This window comes from Podarcis tiliguerta (genome assembly GCF_965153285.1).
Source record: "Podarcis tiliguerta genome assembly, chromosome: 11".
NCBI lineage: Eukaryota > Metazoa > Chordata > Lepidosauria > Squamata > Lacertidae > Podarcis > Podarcis tiliguerta.
In genome coordinates, this window is record NC_139544.1 from 26,521,710 (window position 1) to 26,541,802 (window position 20,093).

A 20,093-nucleotide genomic window follows, 5' to 3' on the forward strand; every position below is an offset into this window, starting at 1 on the left:
CTTGGGTTCCTTTCCAACTCTATGATTCTATTAATATTCAACTTGGCTGAAGGCTGGCCAAGATGCAATTCCCAGAGTTCCCTATGAAAGAGGGATTGACTATTGAACCAGTCCGGAAACTGTTGCTCTGCAAGGGGAACAGGGGACTCCTAAGAACTCTCGGTACCTTTAACAAACTACAACTCCCAGAATTTGGTGGGGGCATGACTGAATAAAGTTGTGTCACAGTGTTTTAAACATATGGTGTGAATGTGACCATGCACATAACCTGAACGTATTTCACAAAGCAGAAAGAAAAGAGCCTGTTAAGTCACACTCTTTATTTGGGAGAGTCCATATTTTAGTCTTACTTTCCTTCATGGCTGAAAGCTGAGTACTTGGGGTTTATTTTTTTTAAACAGAGATTTTGCCCCACCTCTCCCTATCGACCACAGTCCCATAATTATTTAAAACTACACTTAATATTTGTTAACTACGGAAACCACACGCTGCAGCTACGCCTGGCTAGCCTAAGGGGGAGACTGGCTATGGAATGCAGGTGGTAAATTTACAATTCAATTCACATTTAAATAATAATAAAAAAAACCAGACTCTCCCAACTTCACACTATTTCATGACTGCCTGGGTTTTTTGAGGGGGGCAGGAGTCTGGCTCGGTGAGTGCCTGAAAAAGCGTTCTCTCTCTCTCTCTCTCTCTCTCTCTCATTCTCAGTTATTAAGGAAACTCATAGAATAATAGAATTGTAGAGTTGGAAGGGAACCTGACGATTATCCAGTCCAACCCCCTTCAATGCAGGAATTTGCAGTTGTCCCACATAGGGACTGAACCTGCAACCTTGACATTATCAGTACCATGCTCTAATTCAGTGTTTCCCAACCTTGGGCCTCCAGCTGTTTTCGAACTACAATTCCCATCATCCCTGACCACTGGTCTTGCTAGCTGAGGATTATGGGAGTTGTAGTCCCAAAACAGCTGGAGGCCCAAGGTTGGGAAATGCTGCTCTAATTCATGGGTAGGCAAACTAAGGCCCCGGGGGCCGGATCCAGCCCAATCGCCTTCTCAATCCGGCCCACGGACGGTCTAGGAATCAGCGTGTTTTTACATGAGTAGAATGTGTCCTTTTATTTAAAATGCATCCTTGTGTTATTTGTGGGGCATAGGAATTTATTCATTCCCCCCCCCCAAAGAAAATATAGTCCAGCCCCCCACAAGGTCTGAGGGACAGTGGACCGGCCCCCTGCTTAAAAAGTTTGCTGACCCCTGCTAATTCAACTGAAAGCCCACAAGCCAGGAGAGCCCTGGTAAAATCAACACAATAGGCCATCTCCATTTGCACTCTGGGACCGCTATGCACATAATGCTTTCAACAGGCGCATGCAGAGCACATGGCCAAACCATAATGTGCAAGGGAGCTCCCGACAGAGGTCCCCTGTTGCGCATATGCTTCTTTAAAGCACGTTTGCCAAGAGCATGGAATACGCCAACAATATGTACCTCAGCTACAGAACAGCAAGGAAATCTTGCAGCTGAACAGCACTAGTTTTCTAGCTGCCCTCCCAGAGGTGCTTAATGCTAATCCCTCGAGGTTATCTTGCTCACTCCCTGATGATGCAGCCTAGCAAAACTGGCCTAGCGGGGCCTCAGCCTGGCCTGCCTCATAGGGTTGTTGCAACTATAAAATGGAGGGGTGGGGAGGGGGAAAGAAAAGAGAGCCGCGTGCCATCTTGAGCGCTTTGCGGGAAAAGTGAGGTACCTTGGTTCTCAAACACCTTGGAACCCAAACACTGCAAACCCAGAAGTGTTCTGGTTTGTGAACTTTTTTCAGAAACTGAACATGCTCCGTTTTGAGTGCCACACTTCTGTTTTGAGTGTTACGCTTCCAATTTGAGTGCCACACTTCCGTTTTGAGTGTTACGCTGAGGTTTGTCTGTTTTTTTGCTATTTCTTTTGGGTTTTTGTGGCTTTTTTGCTTTGTTTTTTGTGACTGTGTGGAACCCAGTTCAGCTACTGATTGTGTGACTGCAGTACATTGTTTATTGCTTTCATTTTATGGATCAATGGTCCCATTAGATAGCAAAATTCATGTTAAATTGCTGTTTTAGGGGTTGTTTTCACAAGTCTGCAATGGATTAATTCATTTTGCACTACTTTCTATGGGGTTTGGAATGCTTTGGTTTTGGAACGGACTTCCGGAACGGATTAAGTTTGAGAACCAAGGTACAACTGTATCCATGAAATAGTAAAGTGAGCAGGGAAGGAACTCGTTTTAGGATGCTGGGGCAACTCCCGCCCCCTTAAAAATACATAGTGCCCGTATTTAATCCTAGTATCAGACACAATGCTTTTATTGTAGAAAAAAGATACTGGTACTGCGTACCCAATGCTTTTATCCAGTCGGACCTCTCCGGAACTTAGTTCCGCCACCTCTCAGGTGAGCCTCATTGCCATTCTAAGAATTCATGGTGAGTTTTTCTAGAAAAATAGCACTGTGCGTACCCCCTGAGTACCTCCAGAACAAAAGTACTGATCCAAAGCTAAGTAATTTAGAAAAGCTAGCATTCTTTGTGGGGCTAACAGAAATATGTTATGCATAAGCTTTAAAAGACAGATTTTTTTTTAAAAAAGAACTTAATTATGATAAAGAATATAATTTCATGGCTCACTTGTCGTAAATGTTAGGGCTTTTATCATGTTACTTGAATACATGTTTCAGTTAAACCAGTTTGCAGATGCAAGACTTGATGGGCTGTGTCCACAACTGGGGGAAGGGAGAGAATTAAGAACATGCCCTTTTAAAAATAAAAGAGAATTTATCATGCTAATTTGAAACCAAAGAAGGCTGCAAGGGAATTAAGCTTTCCCCCACAAACTGACGAAATCTTGGGTGTTTTTCTGCATCTTTTAATGCAAACTTTACACATGTAATTCTGACATGTTTAGTTTTTTAAAAGGATACTTGAAAAGAAATCGGAATGTCCTAGACCTGTGGAATTATCTTCAAACCTCCCAAAAATAAAGCTGGCCAACACACATACAAACTTATGATGGAGAAGGGAAGGAATAAAATTGATCTTTTCTCCATTATAAAGTTGGATAGCTTTTCACATTTGGGGGGTTGGTGGGGAGGCAGTTTAGAGGAGAGAGAAACGAGAGAAGTGTTCTAGAAATGCTATGCTATGCACCAACATAATTAAATCCAGTTTTTTGCATGCTCACTGCGCAGCTAAAGGGTGTAGTCTCAAATATCTTGAACACTTGTCTTTTCATACTCTCCAGCATTCCACCCAGGATAAACTTCTGAAGAGTCTAAAACAGCATTCCACACACAAAGCCTTGCCACTTTTCAAAACAGATTTAATTACATTGCCCAGTGAAAAGCTAGCCATATTAAATTGCCCTGTATTTTGTGCTAAAGATATGCTCATTTAGCGAAAGCTATTTCTAAGCCATATACCATGGATTTTGCTTGAGCATCACACAGGAGCATTTCAAAGTAGTGCCATAATGTGCTTTGCTCTCTTAAGAAAGGATGGTGTCTTGGGAACTGTAGAATCACACAATTCCTAGTCCAAACTCCCTGCAACGCAAGAATCTCAACTAAAGCGTCCATGACAGATGGCCATCCAAACTCTGCTTAAAAACCTCCAAGGAAGGAGAATCCACCACTGCAAGCTGTAAAATTCAGTTGTGCTCACATTAGTAAGCAATTTCCCAACTAATCAAAATGCCAAGATGAAGAGCAACACAGAAACAGTAGGGCATCTGTGTTTGGTTGTAAATGGAGAAAGCAACCGAAATAAATGACAATAGCATTCATTTCCCCCTTTTAATTAACTGGTTTCCATGGACACCAGAATGCAACGGCTCTTGTTTTCAAACTCAGATTAAACACAAAAGTGCACCAGGGAATAAAAACCCTAATAAGGGTAACGCGTGACGTTGAGGGGTTTTGTTGCTGTTGTTGGTTTCCCTGTTCGCTGGGAAAGAAAATCAGTGTCCTTCTGCATTACGATTTATAGATCGGACTGTTTCGTCACATCAACAGAAATAAAGAAATAGCCGGTCTCTGATTGCATGGCAATAAAAGCACTTGTTTCTGAGAAGAATCTGCTTTCTAAGAAACTGGGGAGGGGGGGGGGCAGATTTGAGAGAGAGAGAGAGAGAGAGAGAGAGAGAGGAAGAAAGAAAGAAAGAAAGAAAGAAAGAAAGAAAGAAAGAAAGAAAGAAAGAAGCATTTTAGGAGCTTGGTCTAGTGGGGATTTCAACCCTGGTCTCCCAGGTCCTAGTTCAACCGTCTAGGCACTGCACTCACAATAGTCCCTTTAAGACCTGTTACAGCTCTCCAGCAGAGAGCCTACTTCCTATTGCTGAGGGAGGAGTTTTGCAAGCTTGCAGCCAGAGCCTTTTATGAAATTATTGTGAGGTTTAATAAGTTAACTGATTATATTTGGACAACTTTTCTGCTGTACCTTTATTGGAAGGAGAAAAAGAATCATTCCTTAATAACAATTCAAACCATTTATTTAACTAAAACAATAACATTACAGCATATGTATCCATGTTTGTTAGCTGATGTGGTTAAATGATTTTTTTAAAAAAACAAACAACTTAGAGTGAGTTTTAGCACACATGAAAAACTTAAAACAAATCCTTATTTCCTGATGAGTAGTAGCCTTTGGACTATACTGTAACTTAAATAGAAAACTATCATTAGAAAGATTTTTCCTCCAAAAGCATTTTATTTTAAAAATCCAATCTGATTTAAATCAAACAAATCCAATTTAAATTTTTAAAAAATCTGATTTAAATTTAAAAAATCATTATACACACACACACAATTGTTGATTTTTATCCACCCTGGTGTGTACTGAAAATAATAAAAGATTACAGGTCTACAACTTCATGACTAAGTACAGGACAAGGCCAGCAGCAGGTCACAACTGGAAGACCTGCGAGACTGAGCCTCAGGAAGCAGAAAGAAGCTCTGCCAGAAAGGGGTTGGAATTGGGTGGAGGTACTCACCCTGATCCTTACTCCTTTATCCCCATGTATGGAAAAACCTGAAGTGTACCCACCTTTCTGCTTGAGCTTTAACACATTGAAACATCAAATAAAACAATCCAGACTATAACTGTTAAGTTAGTTGTGGGTGAAAATATCAGACGACACAGCGATTCTTCAAACAGCTCTTGTTTATTCACAGGCCAGAACAGAACTGAACTGAAGGGTTCAGTCAGCCTGATTATATAGAGCTCCAGTACAACGTAACTGTAACAATTTTCTAAAACGATCCAATCACTGAACGTCACTTTCGATCCCTTATTTGCATAACTATCTACAGCATCCCCCTGCCCAGGGTGAGAACTTCAGTACATAACAATAAAAAACTCACGCTTCCAAGGAAAGTATTTCAGATCCTTCTCTAAGGGACATTTGGCTTTCCCCGTATTTATTTGCCTACTTAATTTATAGAGCAGAGGTACTCTAGGGAGCCAGTGTGGCATAGTGGTTAGAGTGACAGACTAAGACACGGAGTATCGGGGTTCAAATTCTCACTGAGGCAGAAAGCTCGCTGGGTGACCTTGGACCAGTCACTTACCTCTTAGCCTACCTCACTGGGTCTTTTTAGGGATTAACGGAGGAGGGGGTGAACCATGTACCCCTTGAAGGAAAAGATGGGGCGCAAATGCGGGGGGGAAATTAAGTTCTTCTGTTTAAGAAAGCTGGAGGGGGCAGCCAGATAGAGATGTCAGTCGCCATCCTGGCATCCAGAGATCTGCACATGGTCACAAAACGCGCTTGGCGCCTGGCTAATTTCGAACACTGGGTTCTTTTATAAATCAAAACATGTTATGGATATAATACTGTGCTTTTCCTGCGTGGAGCTCTTCCAACAATTGGTGGCATTGATCAGTCGTGGCACATGAGGGGGCAGAGCTGCAGTGGTGGGTCTGAGAGGGTGGGCAGCTTGTAGGTGTGCGCCCACCTGCTCCAAGATGGCCATGTAACCAGCCTTGAACTCACAGGTGCTTCATTCCATTGCAACCCACTGAGTTGGCATCGTCTTGGAGTAGCCACAGTCAACATCTTGCTTCTTTCTGCACATGTTCTCATTTACAGTGCTACCTGTAAAAACTTGTTAACTCGTACAGTGGTACCTCGGGTTAAGAACTTAATTCATTCTGGAGGTCCGTTCTTAACCTGAAACTGTTCTTAACTTGAGGTACCACTTTAGCTAATGGGGCCTCCTGCTGCCGCCGCTGTGCGATTTCTGTTCTCATCCTGAAGCAAAGTTCTTAACCCAAGGTTCTATTTTTGGGTTAACAGAGTCTATAACCTGAAGTGTCTGTAACCCGAGGTACCACTGTATATCAGACCTCCTGGGGTGCAATCGGACTTACTCCCAGGTAAACGTGCCTAGATTTGCAACCTTAGCATAGGATTTCTCATCAGGTGCCAGTTGGAAAATCTTAACAGGGGATCCTGGTGTCTTTAATGTACTTTTTTTTTTAATATTCACTAACCCGCAGAAGTATGTCTATTTTGGATGCAGTTCTGTATATTTAACATACCCCCAAGACGGAATCAGAGATACCATGCTGGAAAAATAATTTCCAGCTCAAATGCTATTTTAAGCAGCTTGGTGTTTTTGTTGCAGCCCAATCCTCCTCGAAATGTAAATATTCAATGCATTTAAGGCTGCAGTTATACAGATTAATCCCACTGAACTCTATAGGATTTGCATCTGAGTAGATGTGTATAGGATGGTGCTGTATGTAAATTAAAGTCATACATACTTTTAGGAATAACAGACACTGAGAATTTTGTATTTACAGTATTTTAGTAACTAAAATTATGATGTTACAGAAGTTGGGGGTTTTCATTTTAAAAATTGGTGTTTTGCTTAAAGATTAAGAAAATGCAGAATAGATGAAAAGGGTAGGTCTACATTCCACTTTCTACCACAACTCTTTCCACTGAATGTTAATCTTGGTAGGGAACAGGAAGTGTAGCAGACCCAGCATGCCTTGCCTTCTTGCCAGTAAAAGGAATTGCTTCAGTGATGCACTTAATAATTGTCACTGAAGCCATTTTCTTGTGCTGGCAGCAAAGATGTATACATACTGGAGATGTACCCTCACTGAATATTGTATGTGAGCTTACAACTCAACTACTGCGTACCGATGGGACATAAGAGTGTACACCTGTTGAATGCAGCAAGTGTGTGGTGTACATTTATGAGTGTTTGTTGGGAGCCCAGGGTTCAAATTCCCCACTTGGCCATAAAACTCACTGCATGACCTTGTGCTACTGCCAGTCACTGTCTCTCAGTCTAGCCTACCTCACAAGATTGTTGTGAGAATAAAATGGAGGCAGAGGAACCATGTACACCACATTTAACCCCTTGGGGAAGGGGGAAATGTGGATAGCTCAGTTGGTTAGAGCGGGGTGCTGATAACACCAAGGTTGCAGGTTCGATCCAGTTGCATATTCCTGCATTGAAGATCTTCAGGGGCCCTTCCAACTCTACAGTTCTATGATTCTAAAGTGTAATAAATAAACTGAATTTAAAACAAAACAAAAAACACCATATGAACTCTCCCTTACTGTTTTGGTTCATAGTATTTGTTACAAAGTTCCAAAAGAGACAGGACTTTGCTCTAGGGCCTCTTTGTAAACAGAAAGAGAAGTTCTGGATCCAAAGAAACAATATTTCTGAATATTTCATAAAGGAAGTCACAAAGAGAATTTGTTCTTTGTTCAGTACTGACTTGTCAGTGCTACACCTTCTGCAAACAAAAACCTCACACATTCTATGGCTGCTGGTTGGTAACCTACACACAAGAATCAAAAGCCACAAACACAAGTTCACGTTTGATTAAGGACAATTGCTTCTCTCGGTGGACCACTGAGAGCATGAAGCCTATTGAAAGCTAAGCTATTCTACACCCGGAATCCTAAATTTAGCTGGTGCTCTCAGATTGGGACAGGACCCAGTTTGTCAACACACTCTTCCTTAAAATTCAAGCAATGTTGGCCTAGTACTTCAATAAGTGGTGTGCTCTATCAGAAGCTGTCTAATACAGTTTCATATAGTTAAATTTCATTGGGAAAACTAGAATCAACCCTTTCCTTAAAACAACCACATTAATACCACTCTCTTATGCCTTGGACAGACCACACCTGGAATAGAATCATAGAATCACAGAGTTGGAAGAGACCACAAGGGCCATCGAGTCCAACCCCCTGCCAAGCAGGAAACACCATCAGAGCACTCCTGACATATGGTTGTCAAGCGTCTGCTTAAAGACCTCCAAAGAAGGAGACTCCACCACACTCCTTGGCAGCAAATTCCACTGTCGAACAGCTCTTACTGTCAGGAAGTTCTTCCTAATGTTTAGGTGGAATCTTCTTTCTTGTAGTTTGGATACTGTGTCCCGTTCTCAGCACCACCATTTAAGAAGAATATCGACAAACTGGAATGTGTGCAGAGGAGGGTGACCAAGATGATCAAGGGTCTGGAAACCAAGCCTTATGAGGAATGGTTGAGGGAGTTGGGTATGTTTAGCCTGGTAAAGAAGAGACTGAGAGGAAACACGATTGCCATCTTCAAACATCTAAAGGACTGTCACATAGAAGATGAAACAAGCTTGTTTTCTCCTGCTCCAGAGGCTAGGACCTCTATCAATCAATTCAAGTTACAAGAAAGGTGATTCCAACTTTCTGATGGTAAGAGCTGTTTGACAGTGGAACAGACTGCCACAAGTGGTGGACTCTCCTTCCTTGGAGATTTTAAAGCACAGGTTGGATGGACATCTGTTATGTATGATCTAGCTGAGATTCCTCCATTGCAAGGGGTTGGACTAGATCAGGGGTCAGCAAACTTTTCCAGCAGGGGGCTGGTCCACTGTCCCTCAGACCTTGTGGGGGGCCGGACTATATTTTGAAAAAAAGAACGAATTCCTATGCCCCACAAATAACCCAGAGATACATTTTAAATAAAAGCACACATTCTACTCATGTAAAAACACCAGGCAGGCCCCACAAATAACCCAGAGATGCATTTTAAATCAAAGGACACATTCTACTCATGTAAAAACATGCTGATTCCCATACTGTCCACGGGCCGGATTTAGAAGGTGATTGGGCCGGATCCAGCCCCCAGACCTTAGTTTGCCTACCCATGGACGGGAATGACTGACCTCTTCTAACTCTACAATTCTACAAATCTCTGATGCGGTGATCTCATGCTTTACTTTTACTCGGTGAAATGTCTCTAGTAAGCTCTTCTCACAGCTTTCCAAGGTTGTATTACTGCATAATTTTGTGCAATCTAGAACTTCACAAAATACATCTGTGTAGATTTTCATTGGGACTCACGCATCTGATCTCTGCTTTTGCACAAAGGAACACCCAGAGTGGGCCTCTCTCAGTTTCTTTCTATTGACTGAACAGTATTTTCAAGTATTTCTACTAACTGTTGTAGTTTTAAATAGTTTCTAATGTGATGTTGTATCTCATATCACTTCTGTCACCTTCATAACACGTTGTCCAGAAATATTTAAAATAAGTGTATGCCTGACCAAATACCCCAGCACAAAATCCCTTTGATTTCAGAGACTTTTCATTTTTAGGAAACTTCTTGGGTGCTCCCACTCCCTCCGAAATAAAGAAAAGCAGTAATGAAATCTTTAAAAGCAAGACATTCAGAAGCTGAAAATTGCTATGGTGTGTCAATAGCGACTGGAAAAGGTCTTACTTGATTTGTAAGCAAAAGTGTGAAAGGCACAGAAGCCCTATCAGAAAAACAGTTGGGGACCCAGATCCCCTTCACACACTGATGGAAGAAGCTTTGCTAGGAAGAACAGAAGAAACCGGCCTTATACTGAGTCAGGCAATGGTCCATCTAACTCTGCACTGCCTAACACTGACTGGCAGAATCCCACCAGGATTTCGGACTCTCCCATCCCTAACCTGGGGATGGCTAGGGATTGAAGCTGGGACCTGCTGCACACAAACCAGACTCTGCCCTTCCCCAATGCACACCATAAAGTCCCCCCACCCACCCAAGCCATGTTACAAACCCAACCTTTGTTCATGAGTTTGCCTGAGCCGGAGGAGTCCTTTGCCCAGCAAGCTTCCCTGGGCGAAATGAAAAGGAAAAGGCTACAACCCAGCAAGGTTTGGGCTCCTACAGGAAGGCCAACAGAAATACAATTTTTTAAAAAAAGTATGACAGCTGACAAGACAAAGGCATCTTGCAGAAAACAAAACAGGAGCAGCAAGCCTCATCCAGTTGCACCACTGGAGCAAAGAAAAGAAAAAGTGAGAATTCCAGCCGCGCAAACAGATCCGCATTCAAAGTTCAGCCGCTGGGAAGAAGGGAAAGCGACGACTTTTCACCGAGATCGCCTCGCCTTCTCCTCCCAAAATCCTTCAACGCCAGCTGCAGATTAGGAGAGCCCAGGCGCTCTCTTTCCTGCGTCGCGAAGGAGGAGGAGGAGGAGGCGGCGGCGAGGAGAAGAGAAACCTGATCTCGGCGCTGACTTAGTAAACACCCGGGCAGGGAGGGAGCGGTGCCAATCAAACTCACCCAGACACGGCAGCCCCCTCCCCCGCTCCGTCGAGCGGGGCCAGCTCCGCGCCCCCACCTTGCTGGGGAGAGAAGGCTCGCAGCCTTGCTTTTTAAAAGCAGAGACCGCGGAAAGGAGAGGAGGAGGAGGAGGAGGGAGAAGCCTTCGCGTGTGTGTCAGATTCCTCCGGGCTGCAAAACAAGCGTTTTGGCACAAGCGGCTCCCACTTGCAAGAGCAGCCTCGGAACACCACGCGCCTTCAGCAAGGAGCCGTCCGCCCCGCCTGCGACGCTCCAGGTGGGTCGCGCAAAAACTTCAGATTCCTCTACACACACATATACATACGCGCGCGCGCACTTTCCGCGATCGCGGGCTTTCCACTTGCTCCCGAGGAAGTAAACTCTTGATCTGGGCCGCCCAGCTCGCCCACCAAACGTCCCGTTAAAAAAAGAAAGAAAGGGAACCCCCAAACCAACAACTCGCGAACAAACACGTCTCACTACACAGCTCCGCAGCCGTCGAGGCGTCGCTTCCCGCTCCATCCCGGCCCGTTTTCTTGGGGGTTTCCACCTCCCACCCCCGCCCAAAGAGGGGCCCAGGCGGTACCTGTGTGTAGAAGCAGCCCCAGGCTGAAAAGGACGAGGAGGGCAGGCGGGGGGCGGCGCTGCTGCTGCTCAGCCCTGGCGGCGTTGGCGGCGGCGATGGCGCAGAGAGGGGCCGCTCTCCCCATGCCCGTCCATGCAGCTCGACGGGACTCCAACGGTGGGGCGGCGGCGGCGGCGATGGGGCTGCTGCATGAGCAGGCGATCGGGCCTCCGCGCTTCCTCTTCTTCCTCCTTCGGATCAACCCCACGGCGGAAAGAGGCCGCCAGGCCACACGGGAGCAGACGCGGAGGCCAGCGAGGGCGGCATCGCGGAGAGGCGGCGGTTGGTTGGAGGGAGGGAGGAGGAAGAGGGGAGAAAGAAGAGAGACACAAAGCGGGTGAGCGGAAAGCCACCGAGCAGCCCCGGAGATGGTCGGCCCCGTCCTCACGCCGAGCGGAGCGAGACCTGGCAGCAGAAAAGCAGACCGACACCCTTCCCACTGGAAGCAATCTCGGCTCTGCACACACACTCACACCAGGCTCGCCCGCCCGCCCCACTCCTCCCGGCGCGCTCCCATTGGCTCCCAGAGCCCGTTCAGCCAAACAAAGGCAACCCTCATAGGAGGCCGGAACTTACCTCCTCCTCCTCCTTCTCCCTCCTCCAACTAACTAAACCAATTTCTGGAGTAGATTTTTCTTCTCCTCCTCCTCCAAGGAGCTTGTACTACTGCTTAGGTGTTTACTGTTTGCAATGGCTGGCTGTCGGTATTATTATTTTTGCTCTGGCCAATTGCACAAAAAAGCGGAAAGCAGGCTGCAGATTTAGTGCAGAGTCTCCTTTCACTAGGAGGAAAACGGCCCGCCTGGAAGAGACTTTTTTGTTTTTACTGCGGAGCCCTCACACTCCAGTGATTCCCACCCCCTCGCTGCCGGGAAGTCTGCGCCTTTACGCACCACCCCCGGGCCGCGTCTCCTTCCTCCCAGCGCACACATTCCTGCCGAGACTATACTAGAGATCCGGCCGGTGAGCGCTGGCTTGATGTAATCTAAGCTGTTCTTTCGAGGGGAGGGGGTCCCCCCACGTGATTCAACTTTTTTTTCTTTCTAAGCGGCCAATCACGTTCCCGGCCCAGCGCAGCCCCGTACTCTTAACACTGGAACGTTGACTAGGCAAACCTTCCAAATTAGAATCCTGGAACAAGGTTGAAGGCTGCTTGTTTTCAGCAACACGTTTGGAAAGTAGGGGTGGGGTTTGCCCCTAGGATTCTGCCTGAAGGGGTCGAGAGAGCGCTGTGTCTTCTCCCCAGATTCAGCTTCAAGTTAAATTTCCTGTTAACTTTTTGTGTCCTCGATTTAGCAGCGAACTTAGACGGGGAAAGTGGGGCACACGACTTCCTTAGGCATCCCTAAAGAAAGGGCTGGATTTTAATGTTGCCATCCTAAGCAAGCATGCTTTGAAATTAGTCATCATTAGGACTGAGGCGTCCTCCAATTGGTCACTTCCAGTTCTCATTTTAAAAGGGTGTTGTTTTGTTTGAACTGGTATAATTAATCCGTAACAACCACCCTTTTCTAGTGAATTGTAAAGAACAACAAGGAGACCGGAAGCTACACTTATATATATTATCATGCGCGCGGGGGGGGGGTGTCTATAATTAGCAACCTGCCTATTCTTAGCTCGAGTGTATTTATATAAAGAAAGATCCGGAGAGAGAGGGCTACACACACAAACACAAACACACACACACACAAACACACACACACACACACCAAGCAATTGGTGTACGGTTGGTGCATTAAAGCGGCTTAAGCGAAACAGGGCAATTTAAAGAGCAACTAATCCGCGTTACGCTACCTTGACTAAGCATCTATAGAATAATCACTTATTGGCAGGAGGGCAGCTCTTATTGAAATAGTTTATGGATTGTGATGTAAACGTTAGCAGCACTGATCTCGTACTGAGCTGCTGCTGCTTCTGTCTCTCCCCTATCCAGAGGCTGAAGGCAGTGTACTAAATTGCTGCCAGGCACGCGGACAAGGAGTCTGCCGAAGAGGGGCGGGATATACACAACGTGGAAGCGAGGGGGGGGGTGTCTAACAGCATCCAGTTTCCTTATCTGTAAGTGTGAAGTGGAATCTAATCTTCACGAATTGCTTTAACACTTGAATACACTTTCCTTTTCATCAGCTCGCACGCATATCTCCTTGGGGCAGTCAGAAGGGCTCCTTTTTTAAAAATTAACCCTCTTTCCTCCAACCTGGATAGAGGCTGTTTCTTGGAAGAATTGTTATGCAAAAATGAGAGGCCTGGAATTGAGCCAGAGGAAATGTTGAAGATCCTACTTTAACCTAATCCTGAAGTCATTTAGGCAAAAACTTGCTATTAGTTGCAGCCACAGCATCCCTGTACTCTCAATGAGTTCAAGGGGAGTTACTCTCTAGCAAGGGCACAAGGGCCTTGTTAAACAGGTGCCCTCAACGCCCAAAATATGTGTTTGGAAGTCCCACCAAGGTCACAAAAACTAACTTGAAATACCACCATCATTCTAAAGCTATGTGCCTTTGGAATGATTTGAGGGAGTGTTTGAGGTTTCACTTATAAACAACAGTATAGTCACACATTTCAAGCAAGCAATCTAGGCAATCTATTTTGCAATTGTTTTAACCGATGCTGCTCCTGTGCCTTTGGCAAAAGTCCGAACTGCACAAGTTGAGCAGATGAAGTCCCCCAACCCCCCATTGATTATATCCATGTCAATAAGAGAATGAAAACCTACCTATACAGGCAGGGAGTCGTGAACAGTGGGGGCTGGTTCATTGGGGCAAGTGGGGCAGTGCCTTGCCAACCAGCCCCCACCTGCCCACCTTATTTCTCACGACTAGTGCAGTGAGTAGTGGGAGAACCCATCAGCTTCTTCCTTAGTCCCTGAGTTGCCCTTGTATAATTTAGCAGGAAAGAGGATGGTGAGGAAACTAAAATTAGTTGACTCTGTCTGCAACTGGCTCAAGCACCACCTACTGTTTGGGATCCCTGCATTCTGCCCTTCTAACCTCAATGGGCACCAACCATCTCCGTTCACACAAACATGGGCCAACAGTCAACACCCAGGTGGTTTATATAACAGCTGGTGGTCTAGCAAGATCTGAAGCAGGGATGGGAAACCTCCACATAACATTGGGCTACAGTTCAGCTCCCATTAGCCCTGACCATTTTCTCTGCTGACTGGGTCTGTTGGTAACTGAAGTCTGACAACATCTAGTGGACCACACGTTCCAGATCCCTAATCTAGTTTTGAGGACAGTACACACTGCACATCCATCAAGTTATAATGACTAGCAAAAGTGGCTTTTGAGATGCATGAACTCCCACAGAGAACCTGTTGTTTCAGTTCTTTACCACTGGAAGTAAGCTCAATTGAACCCAGGACTTCCTTCCTGAGTAAATATGTACCAAACTGTACTAAACAGAGTGCATTTAATTACTGCCTCAAAACCAGGTGCTTCCCAACAGAGTCATCACATTCATTGGATACATTTGTGAGGCAAAGTAAACCACTTAAGGTGTACATATTTCTAGTATCACCATAAAATCTTACAAAATCACTGTGTGATTTTAGCTAGTTTACAGCCCATCTGTTTCATTCCAAGTCCCACAGACTTCTGTAGAACTGAGTCTGCACATCTACTTTTGAGTCATTCAGTGACATACTTCTGAGAAAATATGCATAGGAGTGCATTTTGTCTAAATAGTAAAATATCTGTTTTGCCAGAGATCCACAAACCATTTGTCTCTGGTAATTTTATTAAACAATAAAGAGACACTGGTCATAACTTGTGCTATACCTCCACCTGCATTAAGACAATTATGCATTTCTAAACTATGACCACTGGAAGAGTTGGGGCCCTGCCCTCTTTAAAGCTCTGTTAACTACTGTAACCTGTACTAGATTCAGGTCAGGGTATATATAGAAAATAGTTCAAAGCCAGAAATAATCCAACCCATAAATGAATTGAAGTTGGAAAAAATCAATATGTCAACTTATATAAGTATATAAAATGCAAGCTGTTGTTTTTTTCAGGGCAGTTGACTCTTCAGCATAGATTACAGGAAGACCATCACTGAATGCAGAAAATTACTTTTTAAAAAAAGAAACGCTGGAGGAAAAGGCTCTCTCTGCTCTCATTCTACTGCATGGCAGCCCTTCACACTGTAGAGGGCGCTCTTGAGTTATTGTAAACACACAGGTCATGAAATGTTACAGCTTTCATTAAAAGAAGCTACATTTCACCAAAGGGGGCTTGATTGTTCAGTTGTAGAGAGGCTGGGAAATGATGCTTTTCAGTTGCATCTTTTGCAATGATATAAATGCCACTGTTAAGAGATCTGCTACATATAAATTTGCTTTATTTATTTATGAAATATGCTGATGCCAACATAATGCCCCTGAATTAGAAAGGTTACTCTCCCCGCTTTAAAAAAGAAAAAGAAAAAAGATGCCCATTAATGAAGTCTTATTTAGATCTGTTGTGACCAAAAAGTTTGGTTTTTGAAGTGCTGGCATGTGTTTGCAAAGTTCCAACAAAACCATCAACTGGAAATAAACCACTGAGCAGTTCAATTTCTCCTTATGCTGATGGAGTTTGGACCACATGTGTTCCACGTGTTACCAGCTGCAATAGTAGATGTTGTCCGTCATCCACCGACCATGTTCCTATGGCAAGAGCCTTTTGAAGGAAATGCCATGGTCACCTTGATTGCTAACTTACTAGTTGGCCCTACTTAATTCAGTGTGACTTACCTAGTTCCAAGCCTAAATATGGCTACTCAGAAGAATGTGTGCGTGTGTTTTAAGACAGGGATGTGGAACCTGCAGCCTTCCAGATATCACTGGACTCCAACTCCCATCAGCGTCGACCAACATGGCCAATAGTCAGGGATGATAGGAGTTGGCCTCCGTTTGAGGACGTCTCCATCCCTTGCATAAGGCCAGGACTTTGAGAAAGCAAGAAAACACTGCCATCCACTGGTGGAGGAAGAGGAGTGGGGGGGGGAGTGCACCGCCCCTGGCAGCGCAATCCCGGTGGGGTGCCATCATGGCTGCCCCCCCCCCCCGCGCCGGGCACCATGCCCCTGCAGGCAGCGTGCCATGCCCCCAGGACGTGCATCACACCCCTGTGGGTGGCACACCACACACCCCGGACGCGTGCCAGCCCTCCCGTGCTCCGCCACTGCTGCCATCAACAAGACAGATCCACACACAGCTTTAGCTTAAATACACACAAAGCACCAGAGCACTTCAGACTCCTCCTAAATCCATTAAACTGTAACAAGAACACTCAATTTTTTTACCTCTCATCCTTAACCGCCTTACTTGATGGAAGTCAAACGGCAAGAGCCGTGGGCACCATAATCTTGTTTATTTGCAAGTTTACCTCAGGTGTACTTACAAGTAAAGAGGCATTAAGGTCCCAGTTTTGAGCACTTTCCCTTGGTAACAGATTCCCTTGAAAGCAGACGCTTTTAGATAAAGTATCTAGGGGTGAAATCTTTCCACCTGAAAGTGGCTCGCAGCCACTAACACCTGCCTAGTTTGCCCAGCTAGGCTGGGAGACCATATATGAATGAACACCTAACTGGGGATCCAGTCAGCTTTCCTTCACACTTAGGATCCAGCAGTTACTGTCCAGGAAGGAGGCATCAGCATGTAAACAGAAAACCCGAGGTAAGGGGAAAGTGAAACTGAAGGATCGTGTAGCTGGTCATGTGTCAAGCATATGCTAGGAACGTTAGTGAAAGAAACTGTGGCTTCTCCTTCAAACAGCACTAGTCCCCAGAAGGGACGTGAGCTGCCTGAACTGCCCCCCTGTGGATGCGATTTCCGTTTGCAGAACTGTTTTGCCAGCACACCATTCTTAATCCTGGAAACTTGGTGGATGGGGTCTGTGTGTGGACAGATTCAGTCCGCCAGGGGGTTAGTTGTAAAACTCGAACCCAGAACTCCCGGGGTCCCATTCCAGCTCCCTCCATCGCTTCTCTCCTCCGGCCATCTGGGGAAGTCTGGGCACAAACGCGCGCGCGCGCGCGCACCCACCACGGAGGGCTTAATAAATCCGCTTCGGGGGAAGAAGAAGAAGAAGAAGAAAATACTTGGCTACTTACATCATCTTTAACCCTTGCGGCGCCGAGCGAACCGAGGGCGTCGTCAAACCTGCATCTCCGAGGATGGGACGCCGGGTAGTTCAGGACCTGATCAGCAGCGAAAACAACAACAGCAATCGTAAATAAATAAATAAAAAATCAAGGTAGCGGCGATACGCGGTCCCTCTTCCCGGGGCCAGGGGAAAGGGGCTTTCTGCTCGAGCCAGGCTGGAAGGAAGTGATGCGATCGCGCGGGGGGAGTTTTTTTTTTGCAGCGCCGAACTGCAAAAATGCAGAGTAGCAGGTGCAAAAAGCATTTGGGAGCCGCTGGCCAGAGAGCAGGGGAAGCAATTTGCTTCCTGCCCATTTATCTCAGGAAACCAGCACGCTCGTCCCTCCGAAACAAAGTTTAACCTCTTGCTTTCCAGCAAGGAAGACAGAGCCCTTTCATGTGTTTTTCAAGCTCTTTGCTTTCCTAAAAACGCGGGTTATTAAGGCTTCTCAGGAAGACTGGGGGTGGGGCTCCCCGCACTTTCTTTTTTAAGGTAGGGTCCGACATTGCAGATTAGCTGCCCCGAAATTGAGAAGGACACATCAGACGTCACTTACTCCGCGAAGCTCAGTTAGCTCCCGGCTTCCTTCCTTCCAGCGTCAAGTGCGGGCAAAACCAGTTTCCCTCCCAGTTTGGTGAAACCGCGGAAATGGGCACGCTTTACTTGGAAGAAAGATATCTCAGAAAACTCTTAGAATCCCAGAACTGTAGAGTTGGAAGGGAACACGAGGGTCATCTAGTCCAACCCCTGCGATACAGGAATCTGTCGCCCAACGTGCGGCTCGAACTCACGACCCTAAGATTAAGAGTCTCAGTGTCTCCCAAGTATATATTACATGCTAGGATTTTACCTGCCAATCGACCGAGGGTGTTACGGAACCAACCTCCCCCCACCCCCCGCCTCCGGCTTTGCTTAGAAGTATGGAAGCCCACTGAAATCCTTGAGATCCTTGCAAGGAGGGGTATTTTAGGAGCGGACTGTGGGATCACCACGCTCTGAAAATTCAAAGATCGCAGCCTGATGCTCCGGAGCCTAGATTTTATTCCCAGGAAAACTGGATTTAAGGATAGCAAAAGCCTTGAGAATGACATTCCAGGGTGATGTACACGGGCAGCTTCCAAGGAAATCGTTTGAAAGCGAGGCAGTGTGGCATAGTGGTTAGAGGGCCAGACCAGGACTTCGGGTTTCACACTCGTGCGTTCAGCCACGAAGCTCGTTGGGTGGGCACTCCCTGCCTATCTCAGCCGAGCCTACCTCTCAGGGTTGTTGTGAGGATAAAAACGGACAGGTGAGAACCAATGGGATGTGGTTGCTTCATTCTCCGCAGCAAGCTGGCTGCTCTGATCCCCCGTTGCCTTCCCCACAATACAAAAAAGAAAATTCTTCCATGTGCTTTGGAAGGGGAGGGGGGTAATCTCAGTTACTGATAACAAAAGATCGCTGCTCCTTATTGTTACAGCAGGTGCCGGTTGCTCGACCCAGGCAGGCACTGGGGATCGCTGGTTATAAAGAGATCCTTTTGCAACGACGATCTGGTCACTCAGTATAAAGGGATCCTTGTGTGGGCATGACCTGATCGCCCCAGTCGTCGAGATCCACCATCTCTTGACTGCTCACTGAGAAATCCCAATGTGTGTGCTGGGCTTGCTCCCGGGTAAAGCGCGTGGACGACACTAACGACCCCCCCCCCACTTTGAAAGCAGTGTGGCTCAGGATCCAGCTGCGCGGCTCCTCGATCCTAAGCAGCTTTCTCTCCGCAGCCTTTCCCTGCCGCCGGATGAGGCTCAGACAGAGCCAGGCTGGCGCTCCGAGCCTCGCATGGACGGAGCACTTTTTCCCGCCGGCGCCTGCAAACTCCAGGTGTGAGGTTGGCCCGAGGCGAATTCCCTCCACAAGTGATTTCCCAGGTTCTATTTGGGGCGGGGGAGAGGCCGACCCCCCGCCGCAAAGGAGTGGGAGAGGCAGGGAAAGTCCATCTCCCTCCCTCCCGCTCCCTCCCTCCCCCGCGGGAAAAGAAACTCACCGCGAGCATCGCCTCGTCACTTGCATCGCTGACGCTCCCCGCGCTGCCAGCCAGCCAGCCAGCGAGGAGGTGCGGCTCCTCCGGGGTCTCCGGATCCGCCACCAGAAGCGCTCGCTCCGCTCCGGCCTCCTGCGCTCAGTAGCGTTGACACAAAGGGAGGGAGGGAGGGAGAGACAGAGGAGGGAGGGAGAAGGCAGGCAGGCGACGAGGTGCCTTTAACGACAGCGCCACGGTCTCGCCGCAAACAAATGAGGGAGGCGAAGGCAGCGCTGCTCCCAGGCTCGGCTCCCAGTCCCAGCCTCTCGCTCGCTGCCCCCTCCCTTCGCGGAAACCGCTGGAATGTACCTGAACATCTGGACCATCAGCTGGCTGCCCCTCCTGGTCTCTGCCATGAGACAGGAAGCGACTTTTTTGCCTACCTTTTGCAACTCACTCTTTCTTTAGTCTGCGCACAGTGCCTGCCACTTTTTTTCTTTTATTTTTAATCTCCAGGTTCCCTCTTTTATTTCCAGATGTTTCATTATCCCCACGCCTCCTGCATCCCGTCCCTTTCTGATTGCCAGTCAGAGCAGTTGTTATTATCTGTTGTTGTAGTAGTTCATTTCTGGAGCCGGATTGCATTCGGAATGAATGAATGAATAAGTAAAGGATATTTCCCCAAGGCAGAATCAGAAGGAAAAGGAAAGACCATAGTCCCTTTGTTAGCACAACACCATTGCT

At 46.5% G+C, this 20,093-nt stretch overlaps 1 protein-coding gene across 5 annotated transcripts in view; it reads right to left on the reverse strand.

Moving 5' to 3' along the window:
• RGMB (repulsive guidance molecule BMP co-receptor b) overlaps positions 1 to 19,617 on the reverse strand; it is a 44,642-nt gene extending 25,025 nt beyond the window's left edge. Inside the window, exons 1-3 of one of the 5 annotated variants that reach the window (XM_083404145.1) lie at positions 19,374 to 19,617; positions 17,319 to 17,405; positions 11,181 to 11,410 (exon numbers count right to left, since the gene is read on the reverse strand). In XM_083404145.1, coding sequence (XP_083260271.1) covers positions 11,181 to 11,410; positions 17,319 to 17,323 — 235 coding nt within the window. In that variant the 5' untranslated portion in view covers positions 17,324 to 17,405; positions 19,374 to 19,617. The other 4 variants (XM_083404147.1, XM_083404148.1, XM_083404146.1 and 1 more) reach the window with 4 other exon arrangements.
• Positions 19,618 to 20,093: the final 476 nt, after the last annotated feature.